Source organism: Falco punctatus (genome assembly GCF_963210335.1).
Source record: "Falco punctatus genome assembly, chromosome: 10".
Taxonomy (NCBI): Eukaryota; Metazoa; Chordata; class Aves; order Falconiformes; family Falconidae; genus Falco; species Falco punctatus.
This window is the reverse complement of record NC_137590.1, coordinates 42,249,158-42,272,743: the sequence shown is the minus strand read 5'-3', so window position 1 is coordinate 42,272,743 and position 23,586 is coordinate 42,249,158. Positions and strand designations below refer to the sequence as shown.

General features: G+C 50.9%; 1 protein-coding gene across 1 annotated transcript in view; it reads right to left on the bottom strand.

Moving 5' to 3' along the window:
* Positions 1–23,586, bottom strand: part of LOC308071030 (hydrocephalus-inducing protein homolog) — a gene marked incomplete at its 5' end in the record, with an annotated part of 98,903 nt that overhangs the window by 69,608 nt on the left and 5,709 nt on the right. Inside the window, 5 exons of the mRNA XM_080405893.1 lie at positions 1,330–1,429; positions 6,068–6,251; positions 9,446–9,647; positions 12,226–12,350; positions 17,832–18,031. Coding sequence (XP_080262019.1) covers positions 1,330–1,429; positions 6,068–6,251; positions 9,446–9,647; positions 12,226–12,350; positions 17,832–18,031 — 811 coding nt within the window. The remainder of the gene's footprint in view (positions 1–1,329; positions 1,430–6,067; positions 6,252–9,445; positions 9,648–12,225; positions 12,351–17,831; positions 18,032–23,586) is intronic.

Below are 23,586 nucleotides of genomic sequence, written 5' to 3'. Positions count from 1 at the left end.
CGAGTCCTTGGGCTGCTTTATAACTTAGCAATCACTTTGCACCCTGAAGAAGATATGCTGCGCATAAAAGACGATTTCGGAATTCCTTCCCATGCACTTAGACAAGCTTTGAAAGCCGTTCAGTGAAGGCACAAAGCTCACAAAACAGAACCAAAGATAAAAACCTGCTGTCTGTATCGCTGCCATCAGAGACGACCGCACAGGAGCTGAGAAGGAAGAGCCCAAGCACGGCCCAGCAGCCGGCTGACAGCCGCACCCCAGCAGCCTGCGGAACCCTGCGCAGTTACCGTATCAATAAAAAGCTGTTTCCTGGCCTTTGCATCCGCCAGCTTGGAGCAGTAAGGAAGGGATCAAAGCAGCTGGGTTAGTGATCTCAGCACCCTCCAGAATGGGAGCCTGGCTGCTGGGGACCACGGGCCTCGCACCTCCTTCCTCTTAGATGGGGAAAATCATTTCCCTGGATGGAAACCTGATAGGGACCTCCCGCTCTTGAAAACCACCTCAAGCAGCACCACACAGACGGAGAGGAAGGACAAGGTAACCTGAACCACGGAGCTTGCTGCAAGCATTCCCTGCCCCGTGCCAGCACAGCAAAGCCATCACCTCTGTAAGGGCAAAGGCAGCGTAACTCGGTGGGTCAGTGATAACCGCTGCCAGCAAAAGACGTGACAGCACTTCTGTCAGCCAGGAGGAGCATAAAGCTTGTCTAGCAGACTGCTCGCCCCGTGCTTCCTGGGCAGGGAGCTCACCCTGCTGAGGGCAGCGAGCCCTGTACAACACTACGCAGATGCAGCACGGACTTCGAGCCACGAGGTGACCGGTCCCACGCAGGGAGAGCGGCACACGCCTGGTACTTTCACAGACACCCTGCGCTCAGCGGGGCTCAGCCACCTACGGTCTGGCAGCGCCTGGAGAGCGGGAGGTGACCCAGGGGCAGGGAGCACGTTTCACTCAGCTCCTACCGCCTCAGGAGCCTGGCAGTGCATCCATGGATCCAAGGCTCAGCTTGCAGGTCTACAGGGGCTTAGTGCTCGTCCACCAAAGCTCTTCTGCGGCGCAGCTCTCTGGCCTTTACAAACACCTTGCAGCAGAGCAAATGCCTGGTAGGAAAGCTTATCCCCTCGCTGCTTTGGCTGCTCTAGAGCCATCAGTGGTCAGAGCCAGGCATCCCAAGCCCTGGCTCTGCACAGACCAGCTGGAAGCCACAGGGACAGCAGGAAGGTGCCGGCGCTGCCCTTCCTAGCAAGTCCACGGGGACCAAGTGGGCTGGAAGAGTATTTGTGCCCTGCCTTTGCGGTGGGTGGCAGGAGGAGGAGAAAGGAGCCGTACCTGAGATGTCGCAGTAGACTGTTTGTTGATAGACTCGGGCTTCTCGGGGTTTGAAGATCACCTTAACTTCAATTGAAGAATTTGGCCAGACATCTCCCTCCTAAAACAGAAGCAGACAACAAACCATTTATCCTCAAACACTACATTTCTTGTTTGCAACCACAGCCCTGTAAGCCTTTATTTAGAGCATCAATGAAGAGCAAGAAGCAAACAGCACTTATCCAGGTTTGTAAGACTTTGGAAGCAGCTGCAAAAAATGTCAGTCCCTTACCTTTACTAGCACCTGGTAAAGGCTTTTTTTTTTCCTTAATTAGGGTTCTAATAAAGGAACCCAACTGGCTGGCTTCAGCAAATCAAGCATTTCTTCAGAAGTACCAGCTGATCTAAGCACAAGGCACCTTTTTCCTCCAACCCTTCCCTTGCATCCCTGTCTCCCTATGGCCATGGGAATGTTTTACCCAGATCAGAAGAGAGTCAGCAAGTCAAAGGGATTTTTCCACTCTTCGTTACAAACGTGCTGCCTCTTATACCCTCAACCTGTACGTGCATGTAACTCTTTAATGGATTCTGGTGAGTCAGGGCACTCGGCACCAAGTAGAACAAGCCCTCCTGCCTGGGGAGCAGTGAAGACCAGGTTCCTCCTGCCCTGTGCCGCCAGCACTGAGCCAGCTTGCAGGCTCCTCCAGCTGATGGATGACCTGAGAAGGGAGCTGAGAGTCACATGCAGCCCGGTTCTCTCTGCAAGGTGCGTACATCCCTGTTTCCCTGAACACAGGCTCAAACAAGAAGAGATGGCATTTGCTTACAGCTCCACACCTACTGCAACCAGCAAGCTCTTTTCCTTGCCAGGCTCTTGCTCCGGGATTTAAGTCCGGCCCATGGTACCAGTGTGTGCGCAACCGCTGCTTCCTCAGGGTCTTCATTCTCTCCCCCTCTCTCAGAGTCCTGGCACTGGTGCTCAGTCCCAGGGAGCCTCGTCATGTGTTTTCAGAGACATCCCTGGCTTCTAAAGGCTCTTGCTTCTTGCGACCGGTTTCAACAAAGGCACCACTGACATTCCCCTCCGTCCCCAGCACTACAAATGCTTCCTCATCCATTTGTTGGCATAAATATATGCGTCTCTGACAACCGTAATAATATTTTAAAGCAATGAAAAAAATAAGGAAGACCACAAAAAGAACAGTTATTTTTCTATGCACAAAGCTTGATTCTGCTTGCTGCTGGGTATTCTCCGTACTTTGTCCAGAAGAATCTTGAACTGACTGGAGCCTCCAGCACTGCCGCAGCATAAATATTAAACAACTATAATACTTCCCATCAACTTAGCACATAGAGCTCAGAGGCCAGCCCCCACAAAAATTAAAGAGCTATGACATGCTGAGTTACTGAGCTGCACCTACAATGATTCCCTAATGCACAGCCTGCTCAGAGGGAAGAACAGGTAGAAAGAACTGTTTCCAACTCCAACAAACCAAGCGTAAGAACACAGAAGAAACAATAAAGTCACCTGGATTTTTCTCAAAACCTAGAGAAAACACTTTGCCAGATCAAATGGACTTTGTGTTTCTACCCAGCAAGCAACTGGAGGAAGATGAAGCATTACTATACGATAACACACTCGCTTGAGGAAGCAAACTGGGGACACCAGCCTGCAACCCACAGTCAGCGTACGAGACAGCAGATCCCTCGGGTCCTGCTGGGATGCTGCACAGACTCAAAAGCGTCCAGAGAGTAATCTTGAATTTACAGGAATAAAAGCCTTTGGGGTGCTGCTCCAAACAACATAAGCTCTGCTACGACACCTGGAGCTTGCCTAAGCCGAGCCACTGAGAAGAAACACTCAGATGACGGATTTCCCTGGCTTGGCTAATTAGAGTCTAATAACTCACCAGCGCTCCTCACCCAGCTGCTCGCTGTATGTTTAACAGACTGAATTCAGTGGTCTCACCCTGGGCAGGCAGTCCCTGGGGGGGCGGGGGGTGGGGTGTGCATTAGGCAGCTGCTTGCATTTGCTTCCAGCCTGACAGCTGTAGCTGAACACACACCCCGGCTCACCGGCGTTCTGCGCTCCTCCTTAAAGGGCGCTGTGTGGGCTGAGCTGCCCAGTGGTGCCCTTAGATCCTCCAGCTGCTGGGGTCCTCTGCCCAGAGAGCTGCTGACAGCCCTCGCTCGGCTCCTGCGTGACAAACTGTGCCTTGCCAGGCTTACCAGCACCACCCGCCACACAAACCATCGCTGCTGCTGTGCTGAGGAAGGACGTTAATGAAATGCTGAGAGTAGTGACGATGCTTGAGGTCTTCATCTTAGAGGGGCACCAAGCGGGGAAGGAGAGCACATCCTGAGCCTTCAAACCAAATCTCTCCTTCCACTGGGGCCAGAAAACAAGCTTCTGGCAGCCTAAGGCAGCAGTATCAGTCTTTCAGGTCAACTATCTAACAAAGTACTCTTTTGCTGCTCGTTTCTGCTGGATCACAAGTCAGTGGTACTCACTGGTCTATTTTATGTGCTGCCATCAGATATATTGGCCTTGTGGATGCTTCGGGGCAGTTTGGTTATTACTCAGAGGCTGACAGAGGCAATACATCTCCCGTTAACGGAAGCAAGCGTAACACAATTCATAAGCAAAAACGAAGCTAAGCAGGAAAGGAAGAAAATTAAAAAGAACCGTTGGCCTGGTGAATATGTATCTGCTAACAACAGCGCGCTTTTCCAGCTGAGTGAGTTTAGCTGACTTTGGGATTCGATGAACTCCAAGGCCAGCACATCTGTGACAGAAATACAGCCGACATCTCCGATAAATCAAATCGGAGACACGCTCAGAAAGCCAGACTTACACAACAGCTTGTCTCCCACAGGCTTGGATGGCTGCTCAGAATGTTCATGCTCACATGCTAATTCCAAAATCACTGCCTCCTTTTTTGTTACTATTTTCATCCACAAGTTAACCCCATACAGGCTGAAATAACCCGCTGCAGCTTCCACAGAGAGCAACACCTGGCAGCTACCGGCCCGCTTACACAGCAAAGCTGCTGCACAAACCCTGCAAAGCCACCCTGCCCAGAGAGCCTTTCCAAGGCTATCGTCCCTCCAGCGGCCTCCTAACCTCTGGGAACCTCCAGCCGCTTCTTCCAAGGGTTTGATTCTTTCTGTAGGGTGCTCCCAGGGTGATAGGTGGGAAGAGCAGCAGCCGCTTTTGGCCAGAAGGTCCGAGGCAGCAAAGTCCAGGCTCTGGCGGGGCCCCTCCAGCAGATTTACACGGCGCTGCCAGAAGGGGCCTGCCCAAGCTAAAAGTTACGGGGCTGTCACCGGGGAGAAGGTTGTGGAAGTCGGCGGCAGTGCATTCTTAGATTTTACACTTGATAAAGAGGAAAAAATACTAACATTTGATGTGAAGACACCCATATGCCGGGGGGGAAGACAGACACCAGCGAAACTCTGAATGTGAAACTCATTGTTCCACAGATCATGGAATTAATGGGAATCAGAAGATTGATAATGCTGGACAGGACAGAAGGGGAGAGGCTCCTGCAGTAGCCCACTTACGCTCAGTCCTAGAGCAAACTATAACATCAACACAGCCATTTAGGAAAGGTTTCCACTCAAGACTTGAGGCCAGGCTACACTCTGGCTCCGTACAGCGCTACACGGGGCACCAGGACTCAGTGGGCAGCCAGGCTGCTGGACCTCACCCTAATGCACTTCAGGAGCCCAAGAGCAGGTTAAGCTCGTTATGGAGGTATAGTCGGCTGTACTGGAGCAGGAGCCCTGGGACACGCTCCAAAACCGGCTGACACACTGCAGGATGCTCTTCATGTTCAGCTGATCAGCTCCCACTCCCTGCTACAGCCCTGCTGCTCCGACACAGGCTCTTGGTCACATCACACTGCTCTCAGCTGCGGCGGTGTGAAACTGCAGCTGTGCTGACATGGGGGGCTCTCAGCCTTGTACGGGCTATAGGAGCAACCAAGAAGAGAACATGATCCCCTTCCTTAAAAATAAATAACAAAACAATAGTTTCCCCTATTTTACAAGAAAGAAGAGGCTAAGATTATTCTAGGGTTTGCTCCAAGATGAGAAGGGATTTTACACTGCTCAGACAGCAGGCATTCATCATCTCAGACCATGCAAATATTCAGAATCAGGGCTCTAGTTAATTGAAGGACATGAGGTTTTGTTTGCATAAATACAAAAGCAAAAACTTTTCTCTAAGCGTGCAATAGAACTCAAAAAAGTCCGTTTAAACCCGCCAGCCTTGCGTGCAGGCTCACAGACGACACTGGGAGGGAGATTCAGGCACGGTCTAAGTCCAGATTATATGAAGGGATTGGTCTTGCCGCAATTAAACTTGGGCTGAACTTGCCCTCCTTTCCATAGAGGACCTTTTCATTCTTCAGTATGTGAACTAATACTCATGGTTAATCCCCACACACTACGTGTAAGGAGTGCCCTTATATATAACCATCGATACCTCGGAACACTGTCAGGACACTTAGGAAGTGCCCTTAATTTACAGCCCTTGCAGCAGAGCTCAGCTTTAGGCAGGCTCTCAACGCCTGCCCGGAGCTCGCAGTTTAGAAATGCTTTTTGCAACAATCTCTCCCAGCCTCACTAGAAACCTCACGTCTCCCTCTAGGCACATCAAGACACTGATGCGGGGATCTGCCAAGCGACCTCATTCAGGGAGAAGGAAGAGGAGGAAGAGGAGGAGGAGGAAGGGAGGTTCTCAGCTATCACTTACCACTGGCTCAATGGCAAAAATATCATCAGAGAAAAGCATAGAGTCTTCCTGCACCTTTGCCCTCTGGTTCTGGAAGGCACGGGAGAGAAGGGCAAGGCGCTCTTGGAGCGTGGGGTCCACCGCGCGCTGCTTGAGAAAAGAATTCCTCTCATTCTCCTCCTGCTTCTGCAGCCTGCGACAGCGCCTGCAGCCGTGGGGAGAGACAAACCAAGCAGATCATTTAATAAACAACATATTTGCAGAGACTGTCATGTAAGCGCAGGAGCAGCAACGCACTGGGGGAGGAACAGCAGCAGCAGCTCAGCGAGGGGCTGACCCCAGGCCACGGGGTCCCAAGCAGATCAGGTTATCACTCCTGCACTGGCACGGCAGGCACTTTTACGCCACACTCACAAGCTAAGAAGAGGGGTTTGAAAGCTAGCAGCCCTCAGGAGAGCCTCCTGGCTCTAAGCTACTGCCACGACTAATGCACAACCCCACCAACACCCTCAGATGGCTTTGCCGCCCATAGAGGTGCTCGGGGGAGACGGATGGAGATGAAGGAGCACACACTGCAGTGCTTCACTGGGAAGCGGAGAAGCAGCCGGGCTTCAGCTGCAGGTTACCAGCATCACTTGTTTATCTTCCCTTTTGCACCGGCAGGGATAAGCGAACTGGCTGCTCCGTTGCCTACACTGCCATCCAGCAGAGGATCCCAGAGCACTTGCAAAGCAAACTAATGCATTCGGGCATCGCATCACTTGAGTGAAATTAACGGGTTTAGGTGCATGAAGCCAGAGGCCCTGAGAGCCTTGCCTGGCATTGAAACAGAGCAAGGTCTTAAAAAGATTAGTCAGGATGTGTTTGGTACTGTGCTCTGGGTGATGCTCTCTTTGTGTTGAGGTAAGAGAGAGATGGCAGGGCCTATTCCCTCCCACTGACCACGTTCAAGTAGAGGAATGTGCTCTGAATGATTAGAAAAGGTAAAGGCGTGTACTCTGAATAATTAGGAAAGGTTCCATTGAGGATGTTAAAGGAAAACCATGAGTCAGAAGATCATTGAACAAAGAAAGTTGAAAGGTTTACTCCACCTAGATCCCACCTATTATGAATAGAATGATTAGATGTCGAAATCAAATGAATATGTATGTAAAGATGTTGTAACCTCTCACAAAACCTGTATAAATTACCCGACTTTTCACTGAAAACTTCGGAGCTGGTTTGTCCGGTGCGAATCGGTAGCTCCCCAGTGTTGCACGAAATAAATAAAAGACAAAATTAGTCTCCGAGCTGTTACTCTGTGCCGTTTTGGCATCAGCATTAGCCAATAAAGAAGTCAGCACCAGCACCTCTGAATCCAAACCCCTACATCCAGCCTTGAACCACTTCACCTTTTTCCTCTTTTGGGCCTTCTCCACAGAGCTTTGACACAGGTCACCTCTGCCTTACTTGGTAGTTGTAGCAGCGATCATTGCAGCGTTGAAAGCTCACAACCGAGAGGTGAGGAGGGAGCACTGCTGCAGAGCACTTGCTTCCCAGCTGGCACGTGGATGTGCCCCCTTCACGCTCCAGTCCCCTGGCCACCAAGAACCAGCAGGTGACTACTCGAGGGGGGTGAGGGGAAGGCTCCGTACACAGAAAATCGAGGCAACACGCTATAAACAGGACAGCAGTCACCACCCAGCTGAATTCCAATACAATCAGCAAGGAAACACAGTCACGGACGTTCCTAGCGGCACACAGACAGAGCCTCGGGCAGATGCTGTCACCGGTGCCAAAAATACTTTCTTTGGCTCGCTCCCAGTGGAGTGTCGTGGGAAATGTTTCTCCATGGCTGACCTACAGCGCTGTGCATGAGGAGGGCTTCCAGCCACCGACATGAGCAACCCTCAACTCAGCCATCAGCAACGGACAAGAATTCCACCACTACATCCCAGAAAGTCCTGCAGGAGGGAGACAGAGCAAGCCCCTGGGTAGACCTTGTGACGAGCCAGGTCTTTCTGGGTGACAGCAAAGCACAGGCTGCTGCACTGCCTCCTCCCATTGTCAAAGTCCTCTCTGCTCTCAAAAGATCTCAAAAGCTGCTCCGACAGCAGCACAGTGGCCTCGGAGCCATGACCACCCCTAAGACTGCAAGTAAGGAAGAACAAAGCGCCCTGGTCACAGTAAAGAACACAGGCTGGCATGAGATCAAGCGTCACTGCAAAAAAATTGGGGAAACATGTTAACTCTGGCGAAAGCTGGTTGCTTCTGAGGGGACAGAGGATCACTCAGGGTCCTGTCTGAGACGGGCAGCTGGGGAGAGATGCGAAAAGAATGGCACAGGGAAGTACTAAGAGAAGGTCATGAGATTTTTTCCTTTAGCACACTGCGCTTGCACCAAAGTCACACACTGTGCAATTAAAAACAGAGAACAGTGGGAAACTAGGTTTGGCCTTCAAGGCATTTCTGACCTAATTACATTGAACTTTATTTGCTCAGAAGCCCTTAAAAAGTGCTCCAGTTGAAGGCAGTTTCCTGATCAGCTCTGGGTTCAGACTAACTCCTATACACCTACAGCCGTCCAACTCTGAAAAGTCACACAAGGACTCCCTAAATCACCCCAGCTTTGAAGTGTCGTTTCCAGTGCCTCCCCCTGGCCAGAAGCGTTTCCTTGCTGCCCCAAACGGAATTTCAAAGCTTCAGAGACACCCTCTGGAGAGCCTGCCCCACCTCTCAGCACCGTGAAGACACAGGTGCTGACGCCCAAAGGCACTTCCAAGTCCTGTCCCTGACTTCCCCGCAGAACCCTCCACCTCCAAACTCTCCCCAGCCCCGGAGAAGGGGCAGGGATACCTCGTTGTGCTGGAAGCCGGGACAGCGCGAGGCAATTCAGCATCCTACAGCCGGATGGCCTCAACGTTCAGGGCCAGCAAAGCACCCTGCCCTGCGCATTACTGCAAAAGCAGGCTGAAGGAGGTTGCTGTCCTACCAGAGCTGGAGGGGAAGAAACTGCAGTGAATATCACAGCAGGTACGCTGCCTGCAGCTGTTAGGTGCTACTGCTCAACGCCGTCCCAGGTAAGGAGTGCCGACACTTTCCTCAGCCTCACAGACCCCCTGCCAGCCCAGGGACCAGGCCTCACTGATTTAGGGCTCCCACAGACGGGAATTTGCTCTCCGAGGAAATGCAGCCATTGCAATCAACCTTTCCTCCCCAAAACATCAGCTGGAACATGGATGGAACCAGAATGGGAAGCACCGAGCTCCATTACCCTGAAGCCCAGGGACACAGACCCAGATGCGGTGGATGCTTTATTTCTCCTACACCATCCAAAAAAGCACCAACATCCCTCTGAGGCCGTATGGTAGTTTCACCCCTGGGCAGTGTGTCTTACTGAAAGGAATCTTTCCAACGAACCTCAGCTTCTCCTGATCCTCCTCCTCTTGAGTAAGAAAAGCCTTCCACTGGAAGTGGGCTATGATTTTACTCCGGTTGTGGATGACCACACATCTGTGATTTGACAGCGTGATGTAGGTCTTCCCAACTGCCAAGGAGTTTCTGTCCAGCCTAATGTTGACATCTTCAGCGGCTCCATGAAGGCTTGTGTGCGTATCTTCACCTAGAACAAAGCAAAAGGCAGACATTGCTCATCGCCCTTGCTGATGGGAGTACAAGGAACGGAGGAAGCCACAGGGAACAGAAGTGTCACAGCTTTTAGCTGTGTGAGCAGTTCCACAGATCAATATATTTATTGCATCCCGAGAGCTGCATGTGTACAGCATGAGGATGTCCTGGGCACCACCTTAAGCACCTTATTTCTGGGTGGGCTTGTAAAGAATTATCCCCAAGGTGACACTATCTACAGGGAGACGTTTTCAGTGTGCCCAGGTGGCCTTTGGGTCACCATCCCATGCGGGTCACAGGGAATTCTGCATCTGAGTCGTTCAGGTGACTCTGAGGAGGCCCCACCTCGGTCACGGCTTGCCCAGAGTCTCCTGCAAGCACGCCACCAGGGTTGTGTCTCTCCTGATCCCTTGTTGCCAACAAGCGAAGGTGCCTGGGGCATGCAGGCAGAAGAGGGAGATAAAAAGAAACAGGCAAAGTGACAGCCCACGGCAGGATGGGACGCAGATGAGAACTTCACCGTGTTGGAGCAGCAGTGCCCTCACTTGCTGTGGGTCTGTGAAGATAGGTCGGAACGAGACCGGTGGGGCACGGCCCACACCCACCTGCCCATCACAGCCCTGCAAGTCCATTTCTTCTGCCTGGAGCCTGTCGGTGCCTATGCCCGAGCGTGCAAGCCTGCACCGAGCATTCCCAAGCTGTCCCACAACCCGAGCGAGCACACCTTTGCTTTCCGCCTCAGACCGAAGAGGAGAGAGCCCCTGGCTGCGCACAGCAGCCGATTAACACCTGGAGTCTTGCTGGAGCACCTGCCAGCCCTTCACCCTCCAGAAGAGATCCCCACCAAAGCGTCCCTCACTGCCAGAGCTTCCAAACCTTCATTCTTCCCAACCAAGCAACTCCCGGGAGTCAACTAAGCTCAAACTTGAGCACCGAGCCTACTCTGCCTGTTGCAGGTGAGGGTCTCCCAGGTGAGAAGCAAACCCCAAACACGAGACATTCTCCGTCGAAATGGCACTTCTGTGGAGCGTGTTTAAAGCCTCAGAGCCAGCCCCAGCTGAGAAGGGCAGCGACCCGGCCAGCCCTGGAGAGCATCCCCCTGCCGAGGCAGAGCCTTCTCCTCGCTGCACGGGTTACAGCAAGGCAGCCAGGGGATGGACCTGCCTTTCCAAGGCTGCCACGCAACAGCACGGGGGAGAGCTGGCTGCCTTCTGGGTGGACTCCTTAAACCCTAAGCCAGACACAATGCGGCGAATCACAGTCGTGCCAGAAGAAAGAGAGCCCCTCTCTTGGAGGGAGGTTGGGAATGAATCACCCTTCAAACAGATCTCTGCAGCCATTGCCTCACCTCCACACATGAAGAGTTCAGCCTTCATGCCTGTATAACCTCAACTTCTCTGCTCTTAAGGGAGCCCAGGAGGAGTGGGAGGGATTCGTGGCCAGAGATGAGTTATGTTGCGAGAAACAGCAACGTCCCCATGACTGGACAGCCTGCTTTCTATAACAGACAACCCAGCGTACAAAAATAACCGAGGTTCAGAAGCGTTACAGAGGCAGGCGTGCTTTATAAGCCTTGCCTTCCCCCTCCACTGAATCCTCGGCATACGTTGGCAAGCAGAGGAAGCAGGACCCAAGAAATGGGAGACATGCACAGTGCTTTGAGCATGTACAACTCAGGTTCATGGAAACATGACCTAATGCTCTACGGGACAACTAACTACGGCAAAATAAACTCCACTAAAACTATCATGGTCTCACTTCTAAACCCATGGCCACGTGGGTCTTGAAATAATGGGTATAGTTTTGATCTTCAAAGCCAAGCTGAAGCCTTTGAAATTTAATTGTTCTTTCTGCCCTTCTCCAAAGTACAGAGCAGCTTCTATATGAAGACTGAACAGGATTCCTTAACCTAGAAATCACACAAGAGATAGTGTAAAAGCACAAACGGCCTGGGAAAATCCAAAGGAGGAAAAATTTGTCACCATTTGTCGTAAAACAGGAACCCAAGGGCCTGAAATAGTATTAGTCAGAAATTACAGAAGTGTAGTACCAGCACTTTCCCAAGGAATATTCCTTCCTTTGGAACGTACTGCCATGGGAGCCTACAGAAGCTCATAGCTACAAACCCGCAAAGCAACTGGACAAAGGCTTGGAAGGTAAAACCATCAGAAGTGATTAAACAAAGATGGGAATAAAGCCTCCAGCACAGAAAAATACTAACTCCAGGGCCCACGAGGCAGAAAGCACATACACTGCCTGCTTCTACACGCTTTGCTGAGCATCCCCTACTGCTGCTCTCCTGGAGAGGAACCGGGCACACAGACACACTTACACTTACGCTCCTGGCTGACACCAGCATCCCCCAGGGAGAGACCAGCACGCAGCCACACAGAACAAGGGCACACTCAGCCTTTGCCCCTTACCTGCTCACTTGAAGCACCAAAACATGCAGAGGTTTTGAAACAAAAGGGTTTAGAAAGAAAAGAGTTTAGAAGGAGCCTGCAAAGCAAGTTTAACAGTCTTCTGCTTTGAAGGACGCAAAGCGTGGGCACCATGCAGTGTCCAGCACTTACCTGTGTCGTAGTGTACTGTCAGGGACCCGGAATAATCACCCGTCTTCTGTGGGTGGAAGTCCACTGTTACTTGCACGGCATCGCCAATCCCAAGAGTCCCAGCAGAGCGATCAACAGAGAAAGGGCTGCAACACAGAGAGGCACATCAGGATTACTGTGGGACATTTGGGGACTATGTGGCTGTCTCGCTCACTTCAGCTCACCTGCGCAAGCAAGAAGCAAACAAACCACAGTTAGCAGAAGAAAAAGAGAACAGACAGTATCAGAAACTGAGCCACCAACTCGACTCCTGAAGAGCTCCAGCCCTCAGAACATCCTATGCTATAAAACGACCTCGTCTCCCCCATACCCTGCATCCAGTTCTCTGCAGCAAGGCTCAAGAGTCTGACTGCTAGCGGTACGATCGGAGGAGGGTTTTTGAAGGGCACAGAGATGGTGAGGGTTATTTGCATGCACAGCCTGACACGGACTTCCTCAGGAATCCGTCTTGTCCTGCCACCTATACACCTCAAGAGATACAAATGTCAAGGCGATGCCTGTCCCAGTGAGATTGCAGCCTGGAAATCAGACAGGGAGAAGAGAATTTCTTCTTGAAGACCAGAGAATAACTGGAGTTTAAGTTGCAGAATTCAACTCTTTTTTTTTTTTTTTTTTTTTTACCTTGAAAGCATCCTGGTTTTGCCTAAGAAAGGGCACATTTTATCAGTGTTTCAGTGAAAGCTGCTCTAAGCAAAGAAAAATCTGTAGGAGTGCAAAGGCACATTAGAGTGATACAGAAACAAGAAAACAAGACACAAAAGGAGTACCCATTTACAGCCTGAACAATTAAATCTCTAGCTAAATGAAGCACCATTAGCAGGAGCATATCGAGGCAAGTTTAACAGGAGGTTTTCGGTGTATTCACAAGCAATGCAGTCTGGGGCTCCGGGTTGTAATCCAGGCTTGGTAACTGTTTGCTTGGCCCGCTGGAGGAATTCTGTGCAATGCGTTGGAAATAATGATGAAAAGGTGTTGGTGTACTTCGGATTTAACACGAGCAATTATGATTTGTGGCCAGGTAAACAGCTCTTGGCTGACAGACACATAATTCAGTTCTTTAACGCTCAGGGAAAAGTCAGATGCAACATGCTCCTGCACAACAGCAGCTGGGCTTTGCGGCTCCTGTACAGCCTCACTTAGAAAGCAAAAGGTACTGGCTTTAGTGCTTTGCTGGTGGTCAATTTGTCACCTCAAAAACACCTTCCAGAGAGTTTCCCAGTGATTAGGGAATGCAGCACACAAAAATAATGAGAAAATCAGGAGCCATGCACGAGCTGAGCTTCATTCATGGAAGTAGTGACAGCTGATGAAATTGCTGGAGTTCCTGCTCATTAAGGAGATATTGCTGCAATTAGGGGCCTGACCTGCTCCCATTACAACTAGCAAGAACATCACCAGTGACTAATGGGGAAGCACTGGGCCTGCAATGTTCACGTGCTGGACCTGAGACTTTTGAGAGGGAGGAGGAAAGCCAAGGTGCCACCAGCCTCAGAACCGGACTGCTCTCCATGGCCCTGCACCTGCACTGGGGGTTGTGCCTGGTTATACTGGGCAGGGCTCTGCTGGTGCTTGGCTGGCATCACTGCCTGCTGGGGGAAAGGCACAGAAAAATTCCCTCCCACCTTTTTTTTTTTTTCTCCCCCCCCCGCCCCCTGCCCCAAACATGGCCAGAACAGAAAAGCTGCTGTTTAAGGGCCACAATTCAGCACCACCTCCTATCCCGTCCCCTTGTCTGCATACCCCTGCCCTCAGATAGCTGGGATGGGAATGACACTCCCGAGGATGACTTCAGGGGGTGCCCGAGAAAGAAGGTATCTTCCCATCTTCAAATTATCAGAAGAAGAGGATCCCACCGAGGTCAGGACTCATTCTCAGGACTGAGAAACAGAGCGCAAGTCAGACACCGCACCTCCTGCCTCCCACCCCATGCTGTACCCACGGGACAACTTTGTTACTGCTGTTGCAGCTTGGTATCCCTCACGTAGACCTGGTTCTCCAAGACCCAGAGGGATGCAAGGTCCATGCTTAACCTCAACTCTGAACTTCAGTGCACGTCACTAAGCTGTTCCCTGCAGCCTACAGATAAGAGATGCTAGGGAAACGTCCCTGACACACTAATAGCCACATGAAAGCCACTGCCAAGAGATGAAGCTGGCAGGCTAAACTCTGGCCTTTTAGCCATTAATTGTGAGCTGCTCTTTAGGATAATTCTTGTCCTGTTAGATCTACCCTGTTAGTGAATCACTACTGCTCCTGAAACGACAGGAAAGATAAGGTTTGGAGGTTTATTAACAGGTTCTCTTCTGACATCCTTTTTAACTATGCCCATTTGTACGTTTGCTTTGTTGTACAACATCTAAACTGTCACAGGTCCAGATCTCCCAGCGGTGCCTTGCAATCCCCGGCTTGTATAAACTCATCTAGCCGCACCAGCCCGAGGGAGACCTTCCCAGCAGAACCTGCTGAGATCTTGCCCGTTACTGCCCTGCAGAAAGGGAGCAACTCCAGACTAGTAAGCAATTTCATAGGGATCTGTTCTGGCATCTGTTGTCCTGTCTTTGTACATCCTGTGGTAACTCTCCAATCCCACACCTCGGTGTCGTATATGGGTCCTACAGGGGGCTCCTAGCACTGCACCTTGTAGCATCATTTCCTGAGCTTTCAGAGCCTGGTGGGACATTCCTTAATGTATCTTCTCAGACGGATCCTCTCTGACCCCAAAGCACAGCGTAGCACAAGGTCTGTAACATCAGGAAAAGGCAGTGCTGCGCTGAGATCTGCTTCCAGACGCCATTTTCAACTGAAACGTACTGGAGTGACATTTATCTCCCTGAATGCCATGGAGAAGAAACTCGTTATCCAGCCTTAACAATGAGAACGACAGGAAGAGACTTTCTATATTTACACTAGTACTGCGCTGACTCTCCAGCCTACTTGTCACGCTGGCTGGGAGGCCACTTCTTTCCTGCTGGGGTTGCTGGAGCCACTGAGCTCACCTGGGACCTCGGGGCAGGTACCTGGGCAACTGCTCACAGCACAAGCAGCAGGGAACCCACTGTCACACAGTGCAGTCCCCAGCACTGGCTGGAAGAACCGCTCCTGGCACACCATGGCCTCATCACACAGCGAGAAAGAACGTGGGAGTTCTGCTCTCGGGCTGCAAGGGAACGTGCTGACCTGGTCAAGAGGGGGGAACACTCGGATTCTGAGTGGGGGATACAAGCTTGGGGCACTACAGTCCAGATACTGGAGGGCTGGGCTGCCATTCACTGGGACACAGCAGAACTGCATGCAGCCGAGGGATGGGAAATGCAAACACCTGTATTTGGGGTGGAAGAATCCCTGGCAGTACAGGCTGGTGGGCACAAAAGCCTTTCTACGGAAAGGGAGCTTAGGGGCTGCGGCACAGGACGTACAGGGAGATGCTGGGATAAAGGGCTTTGCACAGCCTGGAGGAGGACAGAGCAAGGCTGGTATTACCCGATCTTACTTCTCGTGTTGTGTGCACACCCGATCGAACTCTGACACTGGTCTTGCTTTGAGCGCCGTGTTTGCTCAGATGATCTCCAGAGGTCCCTTCCAAAGTTATTCTGAGTTTCTCTTCTCCATCAGCCCGATTCCATTTCACATAGCCCCCAAATTTCTCATATTTCCTATACATCTGTGCATATATGCAAACAGATGGTAGACAGACAGGCACTGGAGGAACTCAACCTCTAAGAAAGTTCCCAATGAAGAATTCATTATGACATTTTGCTGAACACTTAAAGCAAAAAAAATAAAAAGAGCAGAAACACAGGAACTTCAGAGTATTTAAAAAGAAATCTGAAGGAAAGTGGGGGTGACCTAATTAGAATAAAACACTGCTTATACTCAAAGATTTAAATCATCAGTTTGAAATTTCAAACTGGCTTTCAAAAATTTGTAATGAAATGGAAGAGATGACTGATGCCTTCAGCTGACATGGGAAATCTTACCAGCTTTTGATCTCTGCAGACACACACAATCCAGTTATTCAGAATTCTACTTTTTTGTGTGTCATATGAAACTTTTGTAACGCTTCCCATCTCTCTGTTGCAAATCAGGACTGAAAAATTTAATTGTTGAAGTTCAGCATAAAAATCGTATCAAGCAGGATTCAACACACGCTGGATCACTCAACGGAACAGTTGGCAAGGACGTTGCCAAGAGATGCCAGACACGACTGGGTATCTGTTTTGGTGGTGACGACTAGATCTGGAAATCCCAGAGGGAAGCTGCACAGGGATTTACAAGGTCCTGCCTATGTATTTCCACAGTGACAAGCAGCAGCCTGCTTGAATAGCATCCTGGAAGCCTGTTTCAACAGCCTTGCCAGGCTTTGGTAGGAGCCTCTTGGACCCTCACGCTTCCCAGGAGAAAGAGCAAAGAGCCTTCTCTTGACCCCTGTTTTCCTGGGGAAGAAACTGAAGCAACTCAGGTGCACTAAGGCAGATGGCACGTCTTTGCTGCGTTCTGGACCTCAGCTCCTGCACCAAGACCTCTGGGACCAAGCAACTCGGAGCTAACTACCAGCCAGCTGAACTGGTTTCCTTGCAGGTGCAGTGTCAAAAAGGCACTACCCTCTCCAGTTCAGCAAACTGGAAAACCAGTGACTGTCTTCTGAGACCAACAGGAACAGTACAGGCTGTCCACAACGCCGCACATGTCAGGCACCTGACCAGGAGACTGCCCAAATACCACGTGCTTGTGGCCTCCCAAGGAACGTGTATATTTGGCCAACAGGGCCACATACCTATTTCAGAAGGCACTGAAGATCAAGGAGCTTGCCGGTAGCTACTACAAAGTGCTAGAGCACTTTCCAGGAGATCTGAGAGAGACAAAGCTCTACAAGAGGCTCCCAACCCACGCACCAGGTATTTGCTGCATCTTTGGCCTGTGCCCCCGCTGTAAGGCATTCCTCTTTGGGGCTGTAGTGCAGCTTTGAAGCCGCTGCCAGCTCATCTCCACTTAAGAGCTCATTCTAATGAAGAATATTGGATCCCAGGGACCAGATCAAACCTACTGGAAAACCAGGTTCTGGACCCCACAGGGGTTTTGTCAGGGTCTCAATACCAATTGCTTTGATCTATCATCTCTGATTGCACTCGCTACTCTAGACAAACTGCTGATAAATTCTTAAATGTCTCTTCCACCAGCTCAGAGCTTGCCCATTTCTTAACACTGCCCTTGGTCTGCAGGAACTGAGCTCCTGGAGCTGTCGTCTGCCCCGCAGGATCTTCCACAGCCCAAGGGCAGTCCAGCTGCCTTCTTACAATTGCTCTTTCAGTCTAACAGAATCAGCCTTGCACGACTGTGCACTGAAGACACCGTTGCACTATAAAACTCCACTCTGCAGCTTGCAGAGTTTAAGCAGAGGTTGCGCCATGCTTCAAACACTATAATCAACAGCAAAACCCACGTGCCCTGCCCATCTCCAGCCACGGCAGCAGCACGGCAGCTCACATGCTCTGGTTCCTTTTTGTCGCTGTTTCCCAACTATATTATCACACCACAGTGTTTTGCACAAAAAGAGATGAGCTCCCTACCTCTGAGTGCTGATGCAGTAGCGGGCCACCCGGTTACCAACGTTGCGAACCAGCAGCGTTTTCTGGGTGCTGTACTTGACGGGACAGGCTGAGAAGTTCACCTGGTCGGGGAAGTCCAGGATAGCTCGGGCACCTATAGCTCGGATAGGCACAACAAACTTCTCCCTTTCTGTGATGCAGATGAGCTCGTGGAAATAATCCTGCAGGGAAAGAAACAATCTCAGCACAATGCTTTTAGCACCATTCCCACGGCAGAAGAAAAACTGCTGTTTTCTAGGACTGTAGCAGTATCATTCAGTAACGCAACAGTACCTTTTACCTTCATGACCTTTCATTCCAGTAGCATGACTTGCACAGGGTTGTTAACTTGCAAAGAAGAAACAAGCCCACTGATTCACCCGCTTTCGCAGCAAGCTGGCAGCACCACAATTACCTGATGCTTTGATTCCGAGGCACCAAAACAGAGTCGCTTCACGCAAGGGATCACAGCACTAATGGAACCTGCTTCAATCGCCACCGCAGACTATTGGAAGCACCACTGAGAACCCAGCTGTGCCACAGCACTAACTCCAACGCCAGCAACGCGGCGACCTCGTTGAAGCTCGGCAGGCGATGCTCAGGTGCACTTTCAAAAGGACTTCACCACATACGTGAGCAACGGTCAGTCGCTGGGGAAATGCTTCACAAGCTGGACACGGTAATTGCTGCGATGCCAGGCGAGTGTAGGGCACAGCTGTATTTCTCACCCCCTCCCACAGCCTTACAGGGCCAAGGCTGGGGACACGCACCCTTCAAAAGCCATCTGACCCATCTCCCCACACCAGAACCGGCTCAGCTCTGCACCCAAAGTGTCCCTCCAGATGTTTCACAGGTACTTCAAAGCACTAACAACTCCACCCCTGCCCTCAGCAGCCTACGCCAGCTCTGCACTGCAATTCAAGAGAGTTCTTCTCTGCCTAATCTCAGTTTCCCTTTACATCTCACCCCAGCCTCAGGGGACACAGAGACAGCTCTGGCTGATGCCTTAATCACACCCCTCTGTAAGGTCTGTTCTAGAGGAGTAAGTGACGGGGTGCCTGGTTAGCACACCCACCCCAGGCAGGTGGCATCGGGAGCTGCACACGGGGGACACTCAGACACCCCACCAGAGCAAAGCCGGCTGTGCATTCCCAGCCACTGCCTTCTGCAGAACAGAGCCAGGCAATCCCCCCCCATCCCGGCTGCCTGGCGTTTAGCAGCAGGAAGGCAAATCAAATTACCAAAAGCATTTTACTGTAGGGATGAGCAGATCAGACCCCAGATGGATGGCAGGCACCGCTGGCTGCGCTGCAAGTACCACCTTGCCCCCATTGAAATCAGTGAGGAAACTGTTGCCCCAGGGCCAGGAGCCATTGCCCCCAGCAGGCTCTTATGGATGAGCTGATCAAAGCTCTGCTTCTCATCAGTCACTGGCTGCCCTGATTTTTGCCCCAGTGCTTTTAACTCATTTGATATTCTTGTAATTGTTGAAGCAGGAAGCGCTTTGATTTAGGAACCGCACACAGCGGCAAACTCCCTTCAGCAGAACTGATCCGGATTCCTCCACGGCTGGGATTTCCTGCTCCCATCCCCTCCTGGAAGGGCCCTAAGGCAGCCAGCCCAGGCACAGACACGGACCCAGTGCTCCAACACAACAGCTGACACCCAGCGCCTCACCCACCACCCAGCACCTCGCCCACCGCTAAGGTTGCCAAAACAGATGCTGCCCCATCCAAGGCACAAAGAATAAAGAAGGATCTCTTTTTCTAGACATCTCAAACAGTCACCCTACAAACTGCACAAGGGCTTTTGCTTCTCCTATTTGGAAGGTAAAATACTAGCAAGGGAACTGCAGCAAGCAACCTGCAGGATTTAACATCATATTGCAGGCAAGGGTTTCATCTTCAGCAAGTCTTTGTGAATTAGCAAATTTGTACTCAATCTTGCAGCCCAAGCCCTCTAAAATAAAAGCTATGGGCAGCCCATATGACTTTAAAGCACCCATTATCTCCCGGGTACTTCACCTCCCAGACTGCTCAGATGCTCAGAAACTGCATTAGCAAATGGAGAGTGCCATTTGCTTTTGCTGTTGTTGTTATTTCGGCCACACTACTGTAACAAAGGCAAGTCCAATTGAAAGCTACCTGCCTTAGTCAGTCTTGGCATGCCATATTTACTTACCTCTCTCTTCCAGATGCCAGGTAGACAGAAGAGGATGCAAGTACAGATCAGCAGGGAGATAAAAAAAAAAAAAAGGAACTTCAACAACTGGAGCTACTTGAAGGAAGTAAAAGGAAGTAATTGTCAAGTCGTTGTCATTGCTAAGGAGCAAATGGATCAACAGCAATGCAATTAAGAGCCCAAGAAATAAATACCCCCCAAAAGCAAGCACTGGCAGCCTTCCCAGCTCCCTTGCTGGTGAGGGGCACTGGGACCACCTGCACAGCAACGAACAAGGAAAGGGAATTCTTTCTCCATGGACCTGAGGGCAAGGCTAAAGCAGCAAGGGTTTGGTTTCACAGAGACAACCACAACCTTGAGAGAGCAAGCTGCCTCTCGCCATTCCTGCAGATGCACATTATGCTCCAAGCCCCCTCTCCAGGGACACCGTGGGACATGGCATCCCGTGCAAGGCTTGACTCAGCCCTTCAGAGCGGGCTGACCCTTCAGCCACGCTCTACCACCCCACCAAAGTGGGACCTTGCACCAGGCTGAATGCAGCGTCAGCCCAAACAGGGGGAAAGCCAAGGCAGAGGGGTGCTAGGCAGAAGCTGGCTGCTTGTGTCGCTGTGAACCCATGGTCCCTTAAGCTTTTGAAAGCTGAATTGCCCCCCTGGGGGGGGAACGGGTTGCAGTCTCCCCTGCAGCACTGCCTCGTGCTACCGGGACACTACCTCTGCTACACGCTTGCTTACAGCCTGGGCAACTGTTGAGACCAGTTCAAAATCTCGTTCTGCTTCGCAACTGCAAACCCTTAGCAGACTGTTTAAGACCAGGTTTCTAAATAGACATGCCTGGATGACAGAGGGGCTGCAACCCATCTATGCTCTAAAGTCTGTTGTGTTTAGACACAGCTTCAGGCTACAGATTTTCATGAAAACATGACTTCATCCTTCATACAACTCCCCTCTCCATTGCAAGGATGACAGACAGTTGTACGATGGTTCCCCTTCTCTCACACCCCTGTGACAAGCAGGAAGTTACAAGCTCTGGCCTTCCAGGTATCACCACTGGCATCTGAACTGGCACCCGCCGGAACTGAAGCAGCTGCTCATCTCTGATGTTGTTTCAGGCTCTCTGCAAACTCAGGGGCTAACGGTAATACTGCCACAGCGATATCAACCTTAGCTGCCCACAACACCACACTCGGATGTCAGATTTCCTGCATAACCCATCCTAAATCCTGCACTGAATTCCTTGCAGCAGACGACTTGCACAGAAAAGATCCTTGTAGCATGAGGTAACAGGGCAAGCCAAGCAGGGAAAGCTCCCGCTGAAACCCTGATATCAAAGGCTGGAAAATAAGGGCCATGACAAGAGAGGAGGGACCGGAGGATGAAGATCCAGTCGCAGGAGAAGGGGGTGCCCCTGCGCCTGCCCCCCTCAGCTGCCGGTTCGCAGCACTCTGAAATGAGTCGCTTAGCTCCAGGTTCGTTTGGCACCGGGCCATTTGCCTTGGTCTTCTGCCCCTTTCCTCCCCACACGAGCCATCTGGAAAGTATACTTGGAATAGCTTCTGGGCGCTACAAAGCATCTAACAGGGCTGCGCTGAATTGTAAAGGACTTCATTTCACCGATGCAGTAACTCGCTGTCCTGTCGTATTTCATATTAATCAATGTGCATTAATTCAGTCTCCACCGAGCACCAGTAATGAATTTCACAAACCTCACAGACTGAGCTGGCATTGCCGGAAAATAATGTATGGCTACAGTGAAAAGACCAAGAGGGCAAAACAGAATAAGCTGTGCTGGTTTTATATGCTTCTTCCTTCCTTCTTCCTTTACAATAAACTATTAATAAGCCTGAAGGACACACAAATGGAAGTGTTTCTCTCTGTTGTTAATCTGCCAGTCAGTGCCACAATGGTTCCCAGTTCAGCAGAGACTGTCAGACCATAATGCAAGGACACGCAGGAATGTGGGCTGGCACGAGAACACCCACGCTGTACAACTGGAGCCACAAAACAGAAACGTGCAAATCAGAAGCAGCAAGAGTAACTAAGTGGAAACGCTGCCCAGCAGAAAAATTAGCAGTTCATTTATAACACAAGTGCCAATAAACCAACAGACACGTCAGCTGTTTATTTATTTTCTGACAGTCCGAGCACGTGGCACATTCCCAAATGACTGTGAGACAGTAGGAAACTGCTCATTTTCCAAGAAAGGGCTACGTGGCATTTCAGCCACTAACAACTCACATGCCCCGATTACTTAGGGCTTAGCCACAATTTTACTCCTTTCAATCAGGAGTGACTTCGCTGAAGTCAGACTTACTCCAGGGAAGAACAGATTCAAAGCAAGAGAATTATATAAACCAACTCCCAATCAGGAAGACCCAGACCCCAGTTCACTGGGTTACCCACAGTCCCTGTGGATCGTGCAGCATCAGGGATGTAGGGGTTGTTCAAAGGCAGCACTCCTGAGCCTTCCACAACTAACACAGATACTCTGCAGGCAAGCAACTGCAAGCCCAGCGCAGGTGGCTTTACAGAACCATTTCCGAAAGCCTGCCTCTTGGCCAAGGGCTTTGCAAGGTGCTCTGCGCCTCCTGACCACGCTGTGGATGCATTTCTAGCTCAGCTACAGCACTCTGGCACTTCGCTGATTCACACTCCATCACGTATGAGCCAAAACATTCCGTTTGTACAAAATTCTGGTTCTGCTGTACAATCCCCATGTGCTCCTCACTGAGCAGCACGCATCCCTCTCCCAATGTCCTGCAAGGAGCACAAAACCCAGTTCGGCAGAAACCGCCGTGGTGTCGCTGAAGCTGTGCAGAGGACCTTGCTGGCACAGCTCCCTAATGCCACACACTCACCAGTTCAAGGGCAAGACAAGGGACAAAGTACTGGACATGAGTGCTCCTGGGGGTTCTCTCACCCTACTTCTATTTGGGGTGATGTTCATCTGTTGCTCTGCTGCTTCTCTCTAGTTGAAGAGCAGCAATTTGCCCTTCATGGGAACCAATTTACTTCCATCCCAAAAATGAATGCTCATGAATACTAATAAATCGCATTTTAAAGGAAACAGCGTCCTCTGCAAAGCCTACCTCGGTGAGATTATGCTCTTATGTCACTTGGGCAGTATGGAGAACTGCCCTAGGCCAACATCATTTTTACCTTCCATACGAATGACGTAAAACCATTTCTCAGTCCCTCCCCAAAGCAACAGATCATTTCACAAGCTCAGGGAGCCAGGGACCGCAGGGCATTTCCTCTTTAGTTTGCTACAGCCACGCTGTTTGAGGATAGGACAGGGCATTAAACTAAATCTAAGCAGCGAACACAAGATGAGAGAACAGCTGTGCCCAAAGGGATCCTGCGCCTCTGGCCTGGTGCGGAAACGCCAGCTGGCTCAGAGCGACCCCCTCACCTTGCATCACCCACAAAGTCACACAAAGAACCCTGCCAAGAGGCAGCAGAGTGCTGGTGCAAAGAATCAGCCTGTCTGTATTCCCCTGCGATGCTTCCTCCCTTCCATGCCATGTGCTAAACCCTTCTGCATTAACAAGCCTCCA